Source organism: Peromyscus leucopus, unplaced genomic scaffold, assembly GCF_004664715.2.
Source record: "Peromyscus leucopus breed LL Stock unplaced genomic scaffold, UCI_PerLeu_2.1 scaffold_1342, whole genome shotgun sequence".
In the NCBI taxonomy this organism is placed as follows: Eukaryota; Metazoa; Chordata; class Mammalia; order Rodentia; family Cricetidae; genus Peromyscus; species Peromyscus leucopus.
Genome location: NW_023504493.1, coordinates 14,782 through 38,193, shown reverse-complemented (window position 1 = coordinate 38,193; position 23,412 = coordinate 14,782). Strand labels below are relative to the sequence as shown.

Genomic DNA, 23,412 nt, shown 5'->3' with positions numbered 1-23,412 from the left:
GGAATGTCATCCTCTAATATAGCATGTTTACAACAACCTCAATTTTTTTCATATGAAAATTTTCCAGCTTCATTCTTGTGATCAAATTATCCAAAGAGGACTTCATCCCTCAGCTCTTACTGGCTGTTGTTTTAGCTGAAATGACAGTGCCTACGGGTGGAAAAGAAAATCTATAAACATGTTTTCCAGCTTGCTTTTCACCTGAATACAGAGCCTCAGATGCAGAGCCCAAGGGTAGAAAGAGTTCAGAATTCTCAGTGGCAGTGGAGGGGGTATAAGAAAGTACTCAGAGTGATTCCTGTGACAGCCTCACTCATCAACAAAGTTTGAAGCACTTATGGTCACAAACACTGGAGCTGAGTATAAACCTGCTGGACACTGTGACATCTGGATCCATGAGACTTATGTCTGAGCAGACAAGTGTGTTAATAGGATGTTTTCTTTTGGTTATTATCATCAGAATCTTGTTTAACCACAGTCATGTATATGCCTATAGCTCCTCTGAGTGTTATTTCAGAATCAAAGAGGATTTTCACCATGAAGGAGATGTGGTCATTGGTGTATTTTTCCCAGTTCATACTATCTACACAGGTAACAAAGTTCCACATCCTAATCTGCTGTACTATTTCACCGACTTTCACATACAGTAAGTGTTGTTACTCATTTATCCTGTTTCAGATTTCATGTTACATATGACCTAGGTGATATAAGTATTCAAACCTCTTGACTTCCTATTTTTATGAGGAATAACCCTTCTCCAATCCAGAAGTCCTTATTTAATTGTATGTTAGCCTTCTTTTATTTTCTTTTCTCAAAGATGATACAATAAGGTTACTTGTTTACTAATTATTGTTTCCAAATATGATAGTTGTAATCTTGTGATCTTACTTGGCCATGCCTTTACAGTCACATGTTTCTCATGTTAGATCTTCATAGGGAAGATGGTTTTAACACTGTTTGACCTGCCTCTTCAGGGCAGTCTAGAATTCTAGATGTACTCCTGTGATAAGAGGTGATGCCCCCAAAAGCAGTTACTATGGAAGGATTTGATGATAGAGTCACTCACTAGTTGGTATGTGTTAAATGCCACTTATTTAGGATTAAGAGTGTCAGACTTAGAAGTTGGAAATACTTCTTTGTGTTTAAACATCTCTGCCTGTCTGCAACATTCTTTTAATTAAATTAATTATTTGCTAATCTTTTACTCTCAGACATGTTTGCCCATTTACATGTTTGTTCCATGTATTTTTAATAAGTTTTTTTAATCTCATTTTGGTGGGTTTGTTCATAAGACACATTGACATGACTGTGGTCATTTAGGGATATTTTGTATTAAGTCAGAAATAAAATCAAACTAAGTTTTTGGTAGGGAAATATTTTTGTTACTATAAAAGATTAATATGTATGTCTCTCCTTTTTTTTCTCCCTCAAAATCTACCATTGGACAAACTTGCCTAATTTTTTCATACAAGTTAGAGTACAAAAAGTGTACGTATCTGAAAACTAACATCATTTTGTAGGGCTTCTGATTGCATCCTTTATTACAGTTCGAGAGTGCATATGTATGTTCAAAGAGGGAATGTGTCATCTCTCTCTGAGCCTCTGTCTCTCTGTCTCTTTTCAATTGTTTCTGAATTTTTACATGCCTAGAAATACTCATCTTAGTTATCAAGATTACAAAACTAATAAGCTGTGGTTGAAATTTCACTCCACTACATTGGTTCTGTGTGTTAACAATTACTAAATGGATTTCACTTTAAGGCTATCATAACTGTTCAGATAATATGATATATGAACACTAAAATTTTATACCAATTTTCAGATTAATGTAAGTTATCTTTTCTGGGCAACATGACTTAGTCTATTGGAAAGTACATAGTACATACTCTCCAAAGCATTTTTTCCACAATTTTTGTGTTTTTGTGTGTGTCCATGCACACTCATGCCTCAGGTCTCACATTCAGATGAGAGATCATCTGTGGAAGAATAACTTCACCTCCCACCATGTGTGTGTTGACATCAAACTCAGACCATACTCAGTGCTAAGATTTTGCCCTGGGTGAGCTATATTTTCTACCATATGTCAAATCCTGTTATATATAGTGGATGTTATCCTTCCAAATTAAAATTGGTATTATCTCTAGGTATGTATGTTATGAAGAACAAGTCCCTCCCATTTACTGAAAAATGTGTTTAACTTGATATGTCAAAGTAGATTTCCCCCAAAATACAAACATTTCTTACATTAATAATGTGATATAAATTCATGTATCATATGAACATTATGTTTCACAATTTGGAGGTTATGAGATTTTCTCTTCTACTATAAATATATGCCCTTTGTGTGAAGTTTCACACATCTTATCCAAAAGTGGCAGCTTATTCTAAACCATCTTCCATTGGGATTCTTGTTTTAATTTTTTATTACTTCACCTATTTTTGAAATTATAATATAATTGGAGCATTTCTCTTTTCCTTCATTACCTCCAAACCTTCCCATATAACTCTGCTTCCTTTCTTTCAAATTCATGGGCTGTTTCAAAAATTGTTGTTAACAGCCTGGGTTGATTACCCAAGGGAGGTCTTACTGTCTATGAAAAGGGGATGGGGTGAGATGGAGGTAGGTGAAGGGAGCGAGAGAAGAGGAGGGAGGGGAAACAAGGGTTGGTATGTAAAAGAAAAAAAGATTTTTAATAAAAAATTATATATTAAATTATATAGAAAACAATAAAAATATAAATTTCAAGAGTAATCAAAAAAGTAAAAAATAAAATGTTGTTACATGCATATATGCATATATGTTTGTATATACTTTTCCTAAATACAGACAGGTCAGAATATATAAAGCTACTGCATTGTATATTTTTAAGGGTGACCATTTGATATTTGATGTTTGATTGGCTTGCTCTTCCCTATAGAAGACTTTTTCTCTGACTCTTCACATTTCTTGGCTGCCTATAGTTCTTTGTTTAGGATTAAGACCTTATTATGTTTCTCTCAGTTCCTTTGGTGTATCTATTATTTTTTCCTCATTCATATAATATTTAGGCAGTTGTGTTCATGAAACTTTCAGGAGAGACATTAATTATAAAATGTCAAATATTTTAAACAAATTCCCTAACTTGGACTGACAAAGATTTATCAACATTGCTTTTTAATAATAAGAATAAATGGTTTTACTATCTTTCAGAGTACAAATCGTTAAGGAAAACACTACAAATACATATAAATATATGTACACTGTTTTTGTCCAGAACTGAAAAAAAGCAATAAAGAGATATAGCTATCAGTTTTCTGGAGCATAACTCCTATAGAAAAAGTCACCCTGCATGCTTTTCCTTACGTAGCCTCCTTCTGTGTATTAGCAGTGAAAGTGGCTCTACCCCTAACTCTGTCATGATTCCGAGCTCTTCCCTCCATTGTCACTTGTTTCTGGTGACTAGGGGACCAAGACACAAGGCAGGCATGGAATTGTATACTCTGTATTCCTATCTGAAAAATAAACTCCAGCATCCTTCATTTCTCCAATACAACCAAACACTTAAAGTAGGTATCAGAAGTAATGGTTAAGATAGGATAAAGTCTGCTGATCTGCAGCAACACTAGCCAATACCTTCCACGTAACTATCTTCCTCAATTTCAAGTCCAGCCTTGGAGGAGTGCGGTTTGGACCATGATCCTGTGTTCATACCTACAGTGAAAAACACAAGATTCAGGAAGAGGTATAAGGGCAGGAAATGGAAGAGCTTGGGACCTATGAAACCTTATTATTAATGAGGCCATTGTCCAGACACAGTCCAATTGAGAGCAGCATCTGTGGCTTCCCGTTTCTTTATCTGGGTGTGGTGGCTCTATGGTGTAAGAGCACCTATCCTCACCACCAGAGGAGTGGAGAGAATCACCTTGAGAGCCCTTTCCAGGTTAGCTCCAGTGTCCCTCTGGCTGCTCACTTGAGACAGAAGCTATCATTCTGCTGTTCAATTGAGACAGAAGATATCACTCTTCTTAAGCTAGGTGAAATTTGTGGTGCACTCAGAGGTTGGCTGGATATCTCAGATAATTCACCATGGAGAACTAGAGGACCCTCAGTGACTTGATAGAAGAATGGTTAGAGAGTTTTGTCAAATGCTTATCTCTGAGCCTGGGAAGCAGATGGTGAATTCTTCCAAATATAATCTCAAAGCTGGTTAATCCCTCCCTCTATTGGGTGCAGTAAACTGAGACAAAGTAAAGAAAGGATGCCTATCCGTCTTTCTCTGGACTCTAATGAAAATTTTATTAAAGTTTCCTTTTATGTTCTGTTCATTGTTTCTACCAGCTCAGAACTCTGAGGTCTAGATGCACAGTGAAGTTTTTACTTTGTTTAGCTAGTTTTTCAGTCTGCCTGGAAGTCAGACAATTCTTCAACAGTCATAGAGCTAAAAACAATTGGAGCAGTCGGTTCTTGTGCTTTAGCAGTCATGTAGAATATTAGACACAGCTAGTGCAGTGTCTGAGATGGACTGCAATTGCTGTGTGAGAGTTTTGCTCATTGTATCTTATACTGCGCACAGACAGTCGGCTTAATAGTTCAGGCTTGAGGCTATCTTTATTTTCTATCTGTTTATCTACAGATTCTCTGCATGATCCTTCTATCTAATATTTCTGCTGTCGCACTCAAGAAATGGGAGCTGTGGTTGGTAAATCGACAACAAGTAACACAGAGACATATTGTTTACAAATTGTGTGGCCACAGCAGGCTTCTTGTTATCTAGTTCTTATATCTTAAATTAACCCATCTCTATAAATCAATACCTTGCCACATGGCTTGTGGCTTACCAATATCTTCCATGTTGGTACTCATGGCAGCAGCTGGCAGTGTCTCCTCAGTCAGCCTTCCTGTTCCCAGAATTCTCTTCTCTGCTTTTCCCGCCTATACTTCTTGCCTGGCTACTGGCCAATCAGCATTTTTTTATACAGAGCGATATCCACAGCACTTCCCCTTTTCTTTTTTTTTTTCAAAAAGAAAGATTTTAACTTTCACATAGTAAAATTACATATAACAAAACAATTATCAAGCAAGGATGACAGCTACAACATCTAGTTGATTTGTATTTAACAAAATTAAATCCTATCTACCCTATATTTGTGAGTCTGAGGTTTTATATCTAACTTATCTTTTATCATAACCAAGGAAATTGTATCTAGTCTTCAACTACATCAAAGACCTCAGAAGGATATAATATTACCTGAGAAATGGGAAAAGGATGCAAGCAACTTTTGAGAGTCTTGCAAGAGTAGACAGAGACAGCTGGCAGCCTGGACAGTCATCCAAAGTTTCTCTGTAAAGTTGGCATCTGTCTTCAGTTACAGCTAGAGTCTCAGTCATTTTCTCTGTCTGTAGATATCTGCAGTTTCTGTGAAGCAACCGAAGACATTTGCATGCAAGTGTGTCACTTCTATGTCTGCATGTCAGTTGATAAGCAGTCCAGCAGAACAGTTTTGCCAATAGCTATTGCGAGGTGAAGATAACTCATATGGATTGTCTTCGATGCCATACTTCTCTGAGTAATCAGTGTAATCAGGAGCACATGTCTCATTATCAGAAAGTTAAATTTTTAAAAATTTTAATGCATTTATGTAGTCTTTGAAGTATTGAGACTACTATCTATCTGAAATATATCTATAGTTTGACTATCTTAGAGACTATTGTTCATTATTTAGAGTTGTATAACATAATACTTACAAGAGTAATTACATGTACAGTAAAACAATTGACTTTAATTGTATCAATATACTAAATCCATAGCAATGTAAACATTTCAAACAAGTGCTCTTAAAGTAGATTCATATTCTCCTTTCATCTATCATATGTATATATTTTTTTCTTTAGAAGAGATTGCATTTATACATCACTTTAATAAAATATTGTTTTTCTCTGTCCACACAGCGCTTTCTGATATGACATAGAATCTCTCACTTTTTTTAGATATGCTTGGTTAGAGAAGAGTGAGCAATTCATCTCTAAGCAGCTTAGTTATAGGAATTGGCATAGCTTCTCTACTATCTGCTGAGCGCTGTATCTTATGACACAAGAAATTTTAGCTTATAGGTAGTCTGTGAGGCTGTATGTCTGAGCATTGCTAGAACTGTTCTGAGTTGAATCATCTGGTCATGTGTCATTGAGACCTTTCAGGAAGTCTTGGCTGGTCAAACTGATGTATTTTAATGTGGAACAATACATAACTCTGATTTCTGTGAAACAAAGCAGAGCTCTTTCCAAGCAACATATCTTTACATCAATTTGAAGTCAATGTACTTTAAATATACATATTTATTTAACAGCTTTACATCAATGTTTTCTGCAGTAAAAATCCAAAGACAATACAATCAGATTCTCTGTGTATATCATTTTACATGGCTTATTTCTTATACTACCTTTACTTTCTCTTTAAAGACTTTATTTTTGAAAACTATCTACTTCTTTATATAACTGTGTGTGTTCTTTTTCTCTTCCAAGCCTCTGTACATTTTTACACACATTGTAAAGCATTTAAAATCTTGTTCCATCTGAATCTGTCTTATTGTGAATCTATTGTTTGAAACTGCAGCATTTCTAAGACTGAAATGGTTGCTGTGGCTGCTGGCTCCACCCACCTCAGCTTGGTACATTTACTGCCAGTTCTGGTAGCCATCAACTCTCAGAAACATTGGGTCTATGCTGTGGATATTGCTCTATATAAATAAAACACAGATGGCCAGTGACCAGGCAGGAAGTAGGTTGCCAGGCAGGAAGTGGGTGGGACAAGGAGAGAGGAGAATTCTGGGAAGCAGAAGGCTGAGGAGGGAGACACTGCAGCCACCGCCTGGACAAGCAGCATGTAAAGATGCCAGTAAGCCACCAGCCACGTGGCCAGGTATAGATTTATAAAAATGGGTTAATTTAAGATAAAAGAACAGTTAGCAAGAAGCCTGCCATGGCCATACAGTTTATAAGTGATAATAAGCGTCTGAGTGATTATTTTATAAGTGTATTGTGGGACTGCGGGCTTTGGTGGAACCTGGAGAGAAGCCCTCCAGCAACAGGTCTATGCTTCTATCAAAGCATCATGTAGCCCAGAAAACTCTTTTTTTTTGTACTAGCAAAGACTAAATCGACCACACAGCATCGTAATGTGCTGTTTGTAGATGTCTCATTCCCACCATACTGCTGGTCAAACACGAACGCCAGGAACCCTCCATAGTAGCTCAAACCCACAGGGTGCTGCTAACTTGAGAGAGACAACTAGGAAGCTGTTTTTATCTCATTTTAGATTTCTACAGTTTTAGTGAAACTCTTGCAAGTCATTTTAGCTGAGTTTTTAGACTCAGTCAAGATTAGGGGCTTGGTTCCCATGATTTGTGCTTGTGTATAGAGGAATTTCTGTTTCCAAGAACTCTGGTATCCACAGGCTAAAATACCTAGCTTCACCTAGGAATTCTAGAATCTGTCCCTTAGTCTTTGCAGTTAGAATCTGTAGGATGGCAGCAGTCCTGCTGAGACAGTCTGTTTTTCCCTCTCTTCAGCTTGTATCCAAGAGAAGTTGCCTTCTATAAAATTGGCCTTTTTAGACAACGTTCTACAGCCCAAGGTCTGTGACTCTTGTAACTGTCCCTCAATGGCCTTTTCATAAACTATTTTCCCACTGAACCTCTGATGGAAAGTCAGAAGTTCAGCATTTAGTGTTTACACAAACAGGGTTGTAGAGTTTTTGGAATCCTTTGTGTATCCTGATCCAGGTAAGTTTTCACTGTAGACCTCTCTCAGGATTTATGCATCTAAAAGCAAAGATGGGTTGACTCACCTCTTCCAATGTGAGCCTGAAGTATACATCATTCAGGACCAAGAAAGTGTACACCTTTTTCTCTGGGGGAATCAGACTCATGAGAATCAGAGGTCCCAGGTTTCTTTACAGGAAGGAGAGGTGTATTCCAGGATGACTGTCGGACCACCAGAATGTCTGTCTCTTAAGTCACCAGGTAATGTGGGCTTCAACTTTCCCTTTTACTTTCACAGTCATTGAGTATTGTTTAATCTGGAGGGAGGTATCTGAACATGTTAGGTGATCAATTATAGGAACTTGGTGCTGGGCCAGTGCTGTGGTGTTGTTTTCTTCTGACAGAGGGCAAGACAACAAAATCCTACTGGATATCTGTAAGTCTGTATCTCACCACAAGACAAAGTGATGGTGGCTTTCAGTTTATGCAAAAGGACTCATCCCCCTCAGTTCCTTGTTGTTAATCACACCTTGAGCTACCTCCAGCAGCTAGGACCTAATCATACCTTAGATTCTTTGAATTTCATTAACATTTTCTAATATCTGTTTCCAGTTGGATGACCAAGGGAATCACTTTAGGAGCTGTCTTTAATCATTGAAAATGTACTTAGTAAAAGTTACATAAAGTTCTTTGGTCTGTGTTGGAAAGAGGGAAAATCTGTTCTGACCAAGCTGTGTTGTCTGGCAAAAATCCCCCTGCCAAGAACATGGGGGAGTTTTCTACCTTTATTTATTTTTTAATGAGAGAATTCTTGGTTTTAAGTTTTCAAATTATATGGATCACTGAATAATAACAAGACTTAAATCATAAAAGAGAAATGAGTAGAAATTTCTCTTTTCCTTTAGGCTCTGCCCAGGGGAACATCCCCATTTGCAGGGCTGCTTAGAGTAAGCTAAAAGTAGAGAGAATACTACCCTGGGAGAACTATTCCGGTCTCCCTTTTTGTATCTCCTTAGATGCAGGAGGCCCTGGGGGAGAGGCCTGAAACATCAGTATCTCCACATAGGGACAAACCTGGACCCTGAGCAGGAGTCAAGCAACAAAAAAAGAAAGATAAAGTGCTCCTGTTCCCAGAGTGGGGCAGGTGGAATTATCTGTTTGCTTGTTAGTTTCCCTGAGGTAACTAGCAGAACCAAAAAGATTTAGGGCCCCAACAGGAGGAGGCACAGGTCTTAAGTCAGATTGGGGGAGGTTGTCACACCAGAGAAAGCCACAGGTGAATACAGGGAAACAAAACTGTCAGAAACACATAGCAGGACACACACACACACACACACACACACACACACACACACACACACACACACTAAAAGCAACCTGGTTTGGCCACCACACATTCATACAACTGAACAGACAAAGGTAACCCAGTGTCATCTCACATAGTTCCTGGACACTTGGCCAGCAGTCATCTCTGATCTCTCGCCTATGAGTCCATACAGAAGGCACCTTAATCAGAATTACCTGCAGAGGTAGCAAACCAAGATACCTTCTAATTAATTTCATTTTGAGGTGAAGATGTCAGATTCCTCAGATTCCTTAGGCAGAAATTGATTAAAAGACATCCTGGGTACATGGACCTCTGGCTGAAAACCCTCTATGAGTTCCCTGACCCCTGCACTCTTCCTTGCTCTGAGGTGCTCTGAGATACTTTATGTCCCAAGGTCTTGCTCTGATATCTTGGTGGGCCCTCCAGAAATGTTGTAGATACTGACCACACATCACTACTTGGACATGAGTTTAAAGCAAGAAAAAGTCTTTATTAGCTGGCTTACAAATATACTAGGTGCTCAGTGTCTCGGGTGAACAATGAGATGTTATCAGGGTGAGCTATTGAGCATAAAAATCATCTTCTGGGTTGATATATTTCAGTGAACAAGACCTGTTAGCCAGAAGCAGAAATACCCAACCCAAAAGTAAGTTAGTACATTTAGAGACATTTCAGAACTGTGGACTTTGATAAATAACGCCTTTGTTTACATTTGGGGCAGGTGGTGCTTTCTATATGCTGAATTGTACAGGCTTAATAGCACCTCCATTACTAAATCAGTTGTGCTAAGGTCTGAGGGACTACTAAGTTTGGGGCTCCTGTTACAGTAGTTGAACTGTGAAAGTTATCCACTAGGGATGAAAATTGTAGTAAAGTAGCAGCCTGATATCTCCCTATTCTATGACTCAGCTATATATTGTCTTTAGCAATACCATCTTTCCATCAAGTTCTGAAAGAACAAATACCATATTTATTAATACTTGAAAATTTTCAAATAATATATCACAGGCACATTAATCCCTGCATCTTCCAACCAAATCCTTCAAACTCACTCTCTCAGCCCCTCTTCATGTTATTTCTCTTAAATTGAAAAGAGCATCTTGCAACATTTATCCTTGCCTCTCTCTCAAACAGTCTTATGATCTCTTCCTCACAAAGTTTCCTGGTTTTTAAGATTAGGCATTGCATTGTAAATGTATTAATTGGAGTAGACACCCTGCAGCTGATTAAACAGTATATTATTACAAGTTATGGCATCCTGTAATGATCAGTGTCTACCATATAAAGAAACATCTTTATACAGGGGGAGAGCTATACTTATTTGTGGATATAAGCTTAAGTTTAGATTACAGTTAGAGAGTATACTAGTTATGAAAACTGACAGTAGTAGGTTCTTCTCTAGAGTCCATGCCTTCTGCTACAGGTAGTTGTCTAAATGTACAAGTACAGTTACAGGCATAGCTTTCTTCCTTTCACATCATGCCTTAAGTCCAATTTGGTAACTGACAGTTATCCAAGGCTATAAGTGTCATGATTACACCTATCAGAATATCTGACTCTGCTTACTCTTGTTATCATTCACTATCCTTACAGATAGATAGGATTACTGGTAGCTTTTCTACATTATGAGGTTGTATGACTCATTCTGTAACACTAGGAGCCAGTCCTCAGTAGAGAAGATTCCTGGTAAATACAGATTGATCATTTCACCTACTGTTTGAAGTGCATGATATCTTCAGCAATAAGAACTCATCTACTTTTTCTAAAAGGCATGAAAGGCATAGGCAGCAGCCTATATTTTTCGTGGAAGTCTCTTGGACTCCCATAAAAATTACAATTCAAAAACAGGTTTCCATTGCCTGGCAATGTTTTTTTTTAATTATTATTTTATAGTATTCTGATGAAAACTATTTTTCTAAATTTCAGGCATTAACAACAAAATAAGGAATATCTCAGAAGGTAAAAATTCTTCAGGTGCAAGCGAGGTTATCTGAGTACAGATCAACAAAAAATTCAGGAGTAAATGTGTAATCTAGGGATCATGAGAAGGAGAGGAAACATACAAGAGAAGCCCTAGAAGCATGCAATAAAGATATTCAGGCATATAGAAGGGGAAGAGTTGTGCCTCTGTTAAAAGAAAAGTAAAGCCAGGACTTCTTGTGGCGGTTGTCCTCTGTCTTAGACTAATAACATTAAATTCAAATATTTTCACACACAGTGGCATACACACACACACACACAAGCACACACATGAATGGTACAAAATTAAGATAAACTCACACAAAGATAATATTGTCAAAGTATCCCAACTATTTATAAAGACAAATCACATTAATTCAGTGGTATTCTTTGACTAAGATATTATTTTGCTCATGTAGATCTCATCCATTTCTCCATCACTGTGTGAACTATGTGCCTTTCCTACAATCCTCCTTACTAGCTAGCCTCCCTGCAGCTGTGGGTTGCAGTCTGGTTATCCTTTGCTTTATATCTAGTATCTACTTATGAGTGCATACATACCATGTTTGTTCTTCTGAGTCTGGGTTACCTCACTCAGCATGATATTTTCTATTTCCATCCATTTGCCCGCAAACCTCATGATGTCATTGTTTTTCTCTGCTGAGGTAGTACTCCACTGTGTATATGTACCACATAATGGAGGGCAAGGGACAGAGGATGAGAGCTTAGAGGAGCTGGAATGAGAACAGTGTGGGAGAGCAAGGAAAGAGGTACCATGATAAAGGAAGACACCATGGGAATAGGGAGAAGCAGAGTGCTAGGGAGGTTCCCAGGAATCCACAGGGATGACTCCACCATAGGCAATAGTCAAGAGGGTGCCTGAGCTGGCATACTCTGGTGATCAGATGGCTGAATACCCTAACTGCCATGATAGAACCTTCATCCAGTGACTGATGGAAGCAGATGCAAAGATCGACAGCCATGCCCCAGGTGGAGCTCCATGAGTCCAATTGATGAGAGAGTGGAGGGATTCCATGAGCAAGGGATATCTAGACCATGACTGGAAAAAGTACGGAGACAACTAGCCAAACTAGTGGAAATGCACAAACTGTGGACCAATAGCTGAGGAGCCCCCATGGCACTAGACTAGGCCCTCTGGATAAGCGAGATAGTTGTTTAGCTTGAACTGTATAGAGGGGCCCCCAAGCAGTGGGATTGGGACCTGTCCTTAGTGCATGAGCCAGCTTTTTGGAACCTTGTGCTATGATGAGACACTTTGGGTAGCCTTGGTGCAGTGAGGAGGGGCTTGGACCTGCCTGAACTGAATGTACCACGCTCTGCTAACTCCCATGTGAGACCTTGCCTCGTAGGAGATGGGAATGGGGAATGGGTTTTAGGTGGAAGGCTGGGGCAGGAGGAGGGAGGAGGGGGGATCTGTGGTTGGTATGTAAAATGAATAAAAAATCTTTTAATAAAAAAATCTGAAATAAAAGATTATTTTGAAGAAGGCATGAGTCTAGTTGAAGAAAGAGAAGAGGGACTCTATGAGCCAAGGGCATCTTACATGTTGGAGAAACATACAGAGACAACCAAACCAATCTAGTGGGAACTCATGAAATGTGGACAGATAACTGTGGAGCCTCTATGGGACTGGACTAGGCCCTTTGCATAAGCGAGACAGTTGTGTAGCTTGATGTGCTTAAGTAGCCTCATGGCAGTAGGATCAGGATCCATCCCTGGTACATAGGCAGGCTTTTTGGAGCCCAGTGCCTATGGTGGTACACTTTACATAGCCTTGGTGCAGGGGGGGGGCATGGCTTGAACTTGCCTCAACTGAATGTACAAGGCTCTGCTGATTCTGCATAAGAGTACTTGCCTTGGAGGAGGTGGGAGTGGAGTGTACCCTTTGGGGGAGTGGCTGGAGGGGAGCAGAAGAAAGGGGAGAGGGGCATTTGTGGTTGGTATGTAAAATGAATAGAAAATTTCTCAATAATAAAAAAGAAAAGGAAAATATTATCTTGGAAAGCTGAGTATCTTAATGGAGGACTCTTTGTTGTCCTCTAAATGTAGGAGCTCAACAACAAAGAACAATGCAAGAGGAGATACTGTGTTTTGTATGGAACTTTTTTTTAAGTTCGTGGGCAGTCATGGGACTGCCAGTTATAAGGGTCATATCTACAGAATCTTATTTTGTCCAAACAGGGTACCATACTGAGTTGAATTCCGGGCATTTAGAGGGAAATTTTAAATGTAGATGTTATATAAAACTAATATTTAAACCAGAAAACCATTACAATATATCTGCAGTTCTGTGCAGTCTATAACTTCCTGAGGTGTGTTTTTATTCAATTTATGCAGGTATAATTTTAAAATACACCAGTTGGTTCTGTCCCTGGTATTTGCCATTGAGGAGATCAACAGGAACCCTCATCTTTTACCCAACATATCTCTGGGTTTTGATTTCTATAATGTCCCATACAGTGAGAAAAGCATTCTTATGAATCCCCTTATTTGGCTCACAGGCCTGAGTAGTCCTTACTGTAATTATAACTGTATAAAGAAGAGAAAGTCAGCCGCTGCACTGACAGGACCATCGTGGGCAAAATCTGCTCATATTGGGACACTGCTTCAGCTCTACAAATTTCCACAGGTGAGGAGTTGTGTGGGAGAAGGAGCCAGGTCTCTTTGCTGTCATTTCTGGGTATGCAAAGGTAAAAGTGGACATTTGGATTAGTTAGCTATTGATGACAAGTGTCCAGACAATTGGAGATGGTCCCCTATTTCAGTCACTTGGAAAGGAAAGAAAAGGGAGGTTGGAGTAGACAAGGAGGATTAATAAAAATGGAGGACAAACTAGTAATTTTCTGAAAAATTCTGTCAGATAAATTTGCCTTTAAAATCAGGATGAATCCATCCTTATGCTAACCATTTCTATCTGTTTCTGCAGAACAAGGATTGTGCATAATGCCATTGTTCTTCCTCTTGTTTCCAATTGTTTTCTCTTCAGCTCACTGTTGGTCCTTTTGATCCTATCTTCAATGACCGAGGTCAAGTTACTTCTCTCTACCAGATGGCCCCCAAAGGCACATCTCTGTCTCTTGCCATGGTCTCTTTGATGCTTCATTTTGGCTGGAACTGGGTTGGTTTGCTTATCCCAGATGACCACAGAGGGACTCAGTTTCTAGCAGATATCAGAGAAAAGATGGAGACTAATCAAGTATGCATAGCTTTTGTTGAAATGATCCAAAGTACCTGGAATTCATTTTCATACAAATACTGGAAAAGTCTTGGCATGGTCCAGGAATCATCAGCCAATATCATCATCATTTATGGTGACACTGACTCACTACAAGGTTTAATACGAAATCTAGGGCAACAGATTTTGACAAGGAAAGTTTGGGTCATGACCTCTCAATGGGATGTTACTAATATCGCTGATTTTTTCTTGCTAGATTCTTTCCATGGAAGTCTCATTTTTTCACAACACCATGAGCAGGTCATTGAATTTAAAAATTTTATCCAAACAGTTAATCCTTATAAATACCCAGACGACAATTACCTTCCTAAATTGTGGTTTTTGTTCTTCAAGTGCCCATTTTCAGAGCTTGATTGTCATCTTTTGGAGAACTGCCAACCCAATGCTTCCTTGGAATTCCTACCTAGACACATTTTTGATATGGCAATGAACGAAGACAGCTACAACACATACAAGGCTGTTTATACTGTGGCCCACAGTCTCCATGAGATGAGTCTTCAGCAAGTACAAATGCAACATTCTGGGAAATGGGGAAGAATGATGTTCTTCCCCTGGCAGGTAATATCCCTTCCGTTGTGTTAGAGCATCAACAATGTGATATTTTGAGAGTTTTCAGAGTCACCAAACTAGGTATCACATATTTCAAAATTTACATATATTATATGCACAGGAAAATCTTCATTTGTTATCATATCTTTCAGGTCAGTGCAGATCTTTGTGTGCATGTTGCTGGGGAATAGGGTGCTAGTGGCAAAGAGGAAGTGATTTTTGGCAATGTAAATTTTTGTCACAAATATCCTCACAATCTTCTCATGGCGATATATTCCATTAGAAAACTAAGAACTCTCTAAGTAAATGAATCAATGACATCCCATTACCACAAGGTATCAGTACACAAATGATTTTTGTCTAACTACCATTTAGTTATCAGTACTCACATTTTACTGACTGAACTTTGTGATACACCCTGTGTGTAAATGGGTATAACTTATTTTAAAGAAATTGAAATTTGCTTCAAAAAGTACTCACTGATTCCTTTCCTGAGTTTGTTTAGAAGATTTTCTTTTGGCTGACTGTCCTTCACAGCAGAATAGCATTCCACTAACTTAGGTAACCTTTGCTCACCCTCATAATATTGTATCCTACACCAGAGATGATGACCAGTGATAGTCACTTTATAATTCATTTCTGGTTAACCTCTCACAACCACTTTAAAATATGTTCTTGTATCACTTTCAGCTTCATCCTTTCTTGAGGAATATCCATGTGGGAGGCAACTTGGCTCTAGAATGGAAACAGAAGTCAGATTATAAGTATGATATTCTTAATTTTTGGAATTTTCCAAAGGGTCTTGGACTAAAAGTGAAAGTAGGAACATTTTTGCCCAATGCTCCTCTTGGCCAACAGTTGTCTTTATCTGAGCAGATGATACAATGGCCAAAAATATATTCAGAGGTGGGTTATGTATTCTCTAAATGCATTCAACTTATAATAATAACACAAATATATTCCCCAGGAATAACAACTGGTTTTGAAATTAAATCCCATTAGCATAAAACTCAGAGTAGAGAAAGCATAAAACATAACTAATAGAAGATACTGTTTTATCATCCCTGATTCTTAAAAATGGAAGTTCTTAGCTTTCAATGTCTGTTAATGTTCGTGATGAATGTGTTAGTATTTTGTCAAGTTGACACAAATTAAATACACCTGAGAAGTGTACATGCATCTCATGTCTAACAGGACACCCTGATGTAGAAAATCTCTACATTCACAACACAAAACTGAACAAGTTATATTTTCTTGCTATGGTGAAACACTCTCACCAAAAGTGAATTTTGGAAAAAAAAAAGTTTATCTGACTTATGGTTCTGGAGAGCAAATGTCCTTATGGTCAGGAGTCATGCCAGTGTGTGGCATCAATGGAGAGATAGGCAGGAACCTGAAAAAAAAAGTCTCAGTCCACACGCTGGAAGCAGAGAGTGAATACTGAATTGTGTGAGGCTAGAAATGTTCAATACTCCCACCAATGAAATAATTCTGTCTGCAACTCTTAAAGTACCAGTAACTCTCAAGATAGCACCACCATTGAGAAAATATATAGTGACATATCTGTGCTTATAACTGCCACTTTTCATTCAAATCACAACACAATGTCTCTAATAGAATTCCTTCACTGTATCTAAAACTGGAATAGTTCATTTTGATTCCATGCTTAAAAATTACAGACCATAAATAGTTATCATTTTTCTTTTATCCACCTCTTAAATGAGAAAATATTATAGTGAGCATGTGTGTATGTTTCTCTCCTGCTCTGCTGCTATAAATACATACATACCCAATATAACTTAAGAAAGTGTTTCTTTTGGCTGACAATTTGAGAATGCAGCCATTATCTTTGGAAATTTATTGCTCTAGGAGTATGAGGTTCCTGATGACATTATATCCCCAGTCAATAGAAAAAAAGTAAATACCACAGATCACATTTTTCTCATTGTCATTCATTCTGAGATAACAATTATGGAATGATGATGCTCACTTTTAGAGAATCTTTAAGAATACTCACAGAAATATCCAACAATTTATTTTCATGGCAATTATAAGTCCTCTCAAGTTGGCAAGCAAGATTCGTAATCATGGTGGAAATAAAAGTTTCACAACACATTAGAAAGTAAGTACAGAGACAGGATCCATCTGAATGGACCACTTGCCTTTCTAAATCATGGCTTCTATGACCTAACTGCATCAAAATTGTCCCTACCTCATTATGATCCAAACTGTCTAATAATGGATAATCCTCAGACCAATTTTGTATAAATCACAGATGCTCAAATTCCTTTTCTACTTTATAGGAATAAAACATGCAAATTAATTATGTGATATTAAAAATATTATTGAGACTTTCAATAAACCATGAGAATTTGTTAACTTTGCTCACATTTTTCTCAGCATTCCTAAGTCTGTGTGCAGTGAGAGCTGTGGGCCTGGATTCAGGAAAGTTTCCCTGGAGGGCAAGGCTGTTTGCTGCTATGATTGCACTCCTTGTGCAGACAATGAGATTTCCAATGAGACAGGTAAGAATCAATCTTACAGAAATGGCTCCACATTTCTACAGGATTCTGCATTATCTTGAAAAACTGAAAATATCCAGAGAGAAGTCAGATAAATTTATTTTTTTCTATTTAGGATATAAATGGGCATCACTATGTCTTGAAATACTACAGAGTAGGCATTGAAATTTATAACTGATTTACATTTTATGATCAACTGCAGATATTGTTTGTTGTAGGAAAACCTTTTGCTCTGTACTGATCAACATGCTTTTATCTCACGTAATGTAACACATAGTAAAAAGTACCAAAATTGGATGTTTTTCTAACTGTATTTCAATAATTATAACTCATCTAAGTGTAGGATAGGTTATTCTAATGATTCTTCCCAGAAAGTCTTTTCATACAGAAAATTAGAAATTTGTATTTGATATCCCCAATATATAATTTTTGACTATACAGCATAACTAAAATTTCAAATTTCCTTAATGAATAGGATTATGTCTATTTTTTCTGCTTCAATTTTGAGAAACAGCTTATGAAATAGTATCCTCAATGCAACTTCAACAGTCTGTTATGGAGAGCTGTACCAAAACCTGAGGGCTGCAATGAAATACAGAATCTCCATTTAGGAGAATAGATCATGAACATATTAATAGCATATTTCATTGGGAAGAAAATTGTTTAAAAGCTAGTATTTTCATATCTAATATTAAATTTGTGGCCAGGGCGATACCAATTGTGAAATTTTTAAATAATTCCTTTTCTTTGAGAATTTCATGCTATGTATTTGGATCATATTCATATATTTCCAGATCTTCTACTTATCTACCTAACTCCTTCTCTCTCTCCTTTAAATAATTAAGAAAAACTCATTCAATTCAAATTCTGCTTCCCAAATATTCTTTGGTTTAGTCACCCTGGTGGAGTATGAACTAATTACCAATAAGTATAGACACACTATTTTGTAAGATAATCCATCTCTTTGTCTATTAAGAAAAAAATTTTCTGATTCATTTTACATACCAATCACAGATCCTCCTCTTCCCTTCTCTTGCTCCTTCAGCCTCTCCTCCCCACAAACCCCCCATTCCATTCTACAAGAAGGTAAGGATTTTCATGGGGATGTAGCAGAGCCTGGTACTTTCAGTTGAGGCAGATCCAAGCCCCTTCCCCTGCCTCAAAGCTGTGCGAGGTATCGCACCCTAGATAGTGGTCTGCAAAAAGCCCGCTCATTCACCAGGGATGAATCCTGTTTTTACTGACAGCCCTTAAGCAGATCAAGCTACACAACTGTCTGGCTTATGCAGAGGGCCTAGATCAATTTTGTGGAGGATCCCTAGGTGTTAGTCTAAATTTCATGTGATCCCACTAGTTTGTTTTGGTTGTCTCTGTAGATATCACCATCATAATCTTAATGCCTCTTGCTCATAGAATTCCTCTTCTTACTCTTTGACTGGACTCCTGGATCTCAGACTAGTGTTTAACTGTGGATCTCTGCATCTGCTTTCATCAGTTACTGGAGAAATGCTCTATGATGACAGTTATGGTATTCACCAATCTGATAACTGGGGTAATCCAGTTCAGATACCCTATCCACTATTGCCAGTAGTCTAAGCTCGTGTCATTCTTGTGGATTCCTGGGAACTTTCCTAGCACTACAATATCTCTTATCCCATGATGTCTCCCTCCATCATGGTATTTCTTTCATTGTTCTCCCACGCCAGCCCTCTTCCAGCTTGACCATTCTGTTCCCTTGTGTTCTCATCCCCATCTCCTACCCTCCATTGCCCACACCTCATCTACAATTTACTTGTGGAGATCTCGTTTATTTCCCTTTCCCAGGGAAGACAAACAAGTCTTCCTCTTATAGCAGCTACGAGGTCAAATATCTTCTCAGTTAAGGGTAGTACTTTTTGTCAATCTTACATGTTCAATGATATGGGGTCTTCTCTGAGATTTCCCATGTTATATGCATGATATCATACCTAAAATTTATATATTCAACTGCCATGTTGTGTCTGTAAGTTTCTAATCCCTTGCAGTAAGTGTTTCGTGACCTCTGACTTTTAGAATCTTTCTGCAACTTCTTCCATAGATTTCACCCCTTGAGATATAATAGACTGTAACCTTAAGCTGTTATTTAAAAAATACTTCTTTAGTGAATATCTATGCACACATGTACACATATATATATATTATATATATAGTTAAAGATATTAGAAATAGATATATAATATATTAATATATATTAGGATAATATATACATTAGAAATGGTTCACTTACCCATGAAAAGTCTTTCATAATTCCTAATCAATGAATATACATCCAAAAATTGTATAGCTCAATTATGTCAACTTGTATGTATACTTGAGGTAAGATTATTGATTCAATGTATCCAATAAATGTTATAGTATCTTGAAATAGATATTGTTACCCTATATATAGTAGTTTTTTTTACATGTATCAGGTGCTTTTAGTAAAGAATGGAGTTATACATGTGAGTCATTCATTGAGTTAGAAAAATCAAAACAAAATAAATATCTCCACATAAACGAGAAGGAATATTAAAGTCTGAGGTAATAATTTTAAAGTAGGCCCTGACAACAGATATAACAATGCGTCACAATATCGAAAGGAAGCAATATTTATGAGATATATAGAAATCAAGTTTATCCTACTGAAGTTTATTCAATAAAATGTTAATAAAATGTATCAAAAAATAAGATTAAAAGTCTGGTGATGAGATTCTTTGTAAAATCCGGAAAAATGGCATTGGAAATCTGGCATGCATAAATTGATGTTAATACACTTCAAGTACAAGATGAATTTTACAAATTTTCAACAGCAGAATAATATGTGACTGTTTTATTTCATACTCTAAAACTATTTCAATAGTTCTGAACTTTCCCCAGCTGGAATGACAACTGTTTACTAGTGCACTATTCAACCCTGTAACAATAGAGTAATGCATATTTACTAAAGCTTCCACAGAGGAGAGTCAATATTAGAAAACAGAAAGCATTTTATAATGTTAAGAAGCTTGAGAACCTATGTTTAAGAAAAGAAATTTATGAAAATAATTTCAAAGGGCGCTCTCCCTCTTTCACGCTATTCAAGTTCATAATGTGAATATAACTTATGATGTGGAATAAAACATAAATTAACTTTATGCATTGTAACTCAGTATTCTGACTTCCAAAAGAGATACACCAATAAGACAAGAGGCACTGAAATTTTATAGGAGAGAAAACGTGTATTGTCTTTATACCACTATAAAGACCTTGGTTTGTATGAGAAGCTACTGGCAATAGATAACTACTAACAAAAAAGGACATCACTTTTCTTTAAGGTTGTGGATTCTGAAATGTTGCCAATATTTCCCGTAGATTCCCTGATTCCCTGAATAGACTCACTATGTATTAAAAGATAAAAGGAAGAGATAGAGAGCACATAAACTTGGGAAGTAAGAGATGGAGAAAGTGAGGAATGGAGTATGATGAAAGAGGGCTGAGTTGAAGCCACACAGTTTATATGTGCATATAAATGATAACTGACATATCTAATAAAGAAGATGGGTGGTATAAATGTGAGAGTATTCACATCAGAGTTCATACTTCTCTTTCCCTGAGAAAACAGAAATTGATGTAGATAATTTTTCTGTCAACAGGTACAAAGAAATGGGTTAAAATTACAGGTATAACTTCAACTTGGACTAAATATCACTTTCATTTCTGACCAGATATGGAAAAGTGCATGAAGTGTCCAGAAAGTCATTATGCAAACACAGAGAAGAAATACTGCCTCCAGAAAGCTGTGAGTTTTCTCCACCATAAGGACCCCTTGGGGATGTCTCTCACAACCATAGCTCTTTGTTTCTCTGTACTCACAACTGTGGTTCTTGGACTCTTTGTGAAGCACAGAGACACTCCAATTGTCAAGGCTAATAATAGGACCCTCAGTTACATGTTGCTCATCACACTCACTGTCTGTTTCCTATGTTCCTTGCTCTTCATTGGCCGTCCGAACACTACCACCTGTATCCTGCAGCAGATCACATTTGGAGGTGCTTTCACTGTGGCACTTGCCACTGTGTTGGCCAAAGCTATCACTGTGCTTATTGCCTTCAAGGTCACTTTTCCAAGGAGAGTGGTTAGGTGGTTAATAGTATCAAAGACCCCAAACTTTATAATCCCCATATGTTCTCTAGGCCACATTGTCCTCTGTGGAATCTGGCTAGGAACCTCCCCTCCCTTCCTTGACAAAGATGTTCACACTGAACCTGGACATATCATTCTTGTTTGCAACAAGGGCTCAGATTTTGCCTTCCATTCTATACTGGGATATCTCTGCGCCTTGGCACTTGGAAGTTACACTGTGGCTTTCTTGTCTAGGAATCTGCCAGATACATTCAATGAAGCCAAATTCCTATCATTTAGCATGCTGGTGTTCTTCTGTGTCTGGGTCACATTCCTCCCTGTCTACCACAGCACCAAAGGGAAGGTCATGGTGGCTATGGAAGTCTTCTCTATCTTGGCATCTAGTGCAGCCCTCCTTGGCTTCATTTTTGTCCCTAAGTGCTATATTATCTTAATAAGGCCAGATAAGAACTCATTTCATCATATCAGGAATAGGCCACATTCTAGAAGGAATAACCATCTCAAAACCTAGTTCAAAACTGAACAGTTCTTATGGTAAATGATGAATTTCAAAGATGAAGTCCAGTTGATATCTACTACAAGTGTGTATTACACCGTTATAGTATGGGTTTGATTAATTGGACCATTATGTGTTCAACCAATTGTACTATAGCCTCTTTATACTGGAGCCAATAAAGTTATCCATGATTGAAATCCAGATTGTATTTTCATATGAACAGGACCTCAGTATACATCTGGGCTCATCTGAAACTTTTTGTGAATATCGTGAATATTTTAGTCTCATGGAGATCTGACTACATCTGCCTCTGCTCTTCTAAGATTAAAGATGGCCAGTCACAGCACCCCACCATATTCTTCTCTAGTATAGACTATTAATATTCATGTTATTGATTTCAATTTCTTAAGAGCTTTATGCATATTATTTTATCCCATTGTGTTTTTCCCAGTTTTTAAATTTTGAAAGTGGATCCTAGTATATTTTTATCTTGTCTTCTGAACACTGTAATAAAATATGTGGATTATAATTTGATATTATATTCAACTTTTAATATACCAGATTTGTATAAGAGCATCAATCTGTTTCTTAAGACCTCAAGGCCCTTTAGTAAATTATCATGCTTTCATTTGGGTTTGAGTGATTATACTGAAGAATACAGGATTTTCAAGATGTGAATGTAATCTTTTGTGAACATAATACTTCATCAGTCATTGCATAATATATTGTATGCAGAGTTATAATGTAGACTTACCAAGAATTATATTACCCAATGTCAAAAATCAGTCACTCAGAAGAAGTAACTAGGCCTAACTATATGGACCTTTTCCTTATTTATACTCTGTTGACATATGTCACATTTCCAATGATTTTAAGTCTTGATGATTACTCTCACTTCTCTTTAAATCTAGACATTTACACATCATTTGTCTGAATGCTTCTTCCAATTCACTACTTTTCTTTGAATGGGTATATATTCTTCATCTAAAATCATGAATAGGTTACAACATGGAACTTTATTATTACTTATTTCTCCAGAATTCATCACCAGTTAATAAAAATACATACAAATAAAATATTTTGCATTTCCAAATTATTAAATAAATATAAACATCTATAAAATCCTGAGACCTTTACTACCATGGGTTTTATCCTAGTTCTTTGCTATTATGTCTATATACTAGGCTATGAGATTTTGAAAATACAGTTGTTAGCTGAAATAGAACAGAATTCCTAATTGTCAAGAGAAATCATGCCTAGTTACAGAAACTAAACAAACTACCAAGAGCTAGTGAAGTCTTGGATCTCAGGGGAGAAACTGTAACTGCCACTTTACTAAAACAGCATAAGCCCTAAACATTCTAAATACTTATTCCCATACATAAAGTTAAGTCTATTCCTCATATCTCTTTGAGGACCTATCATA

At 37.3% G+C, this 23,412-nt stretch overlaps 1 protein-coding gene across 1 annotated transcript; it reads left to right on the top strand.

The window, feature by feature from the left end:
• Window positions 1–395: 395 nt before the first annotated feature.
• On the top strand, window positions 396–22,001 carry LOC114688234 (vomeronasal type-2 receptor 116-like). Its single transcript, XM_028862854.1, has 6 exons — window positions 396–646; window positions 13,382–13,673; window positions 14,031–14,837; window positions 15,519–15,743; window positions 17,239–17,353; window positions 21,073–22,001. The coding sequence occupies exons 1-6, from the start codon at window positions 396–398 to the stop codon at window positions 21,999–22,001; spliced, it is 2,619 nt and encodes an 872-aa protein (XP_028718687.1).
• The last annotated feature ends 1,411 nt before the right edge of the window (window positions 22,002–23,412 follow it).

What these genes read in the sequence shown, in the direction of transcription:
- LOC114688234 (XM_028862854.1), top strand. Translation starts at nt 396, where the DNA reads ATGAGACTTATGTCTGAGCAGACAAGTGTGTTAATAGGATGTTTTCTT. An exon ending in TTCACCGACTTTCACATACA is followed by an intron (nt 647 to 13,381) that starts GTAAGTGTTGTT and finishes CAATTTATGCAG; the next exon opens with GTATAATTTTAAAATACACC. An exon ending in AGCTCTACAAATTTCCACAG is followed by an intron (nt 13,674 to 14,030) that starts GTGAGGAGTTGT and finishes TTTTCTCTTCAG; the next exon opens with CTCACTGTTGGTCCTTTTGA.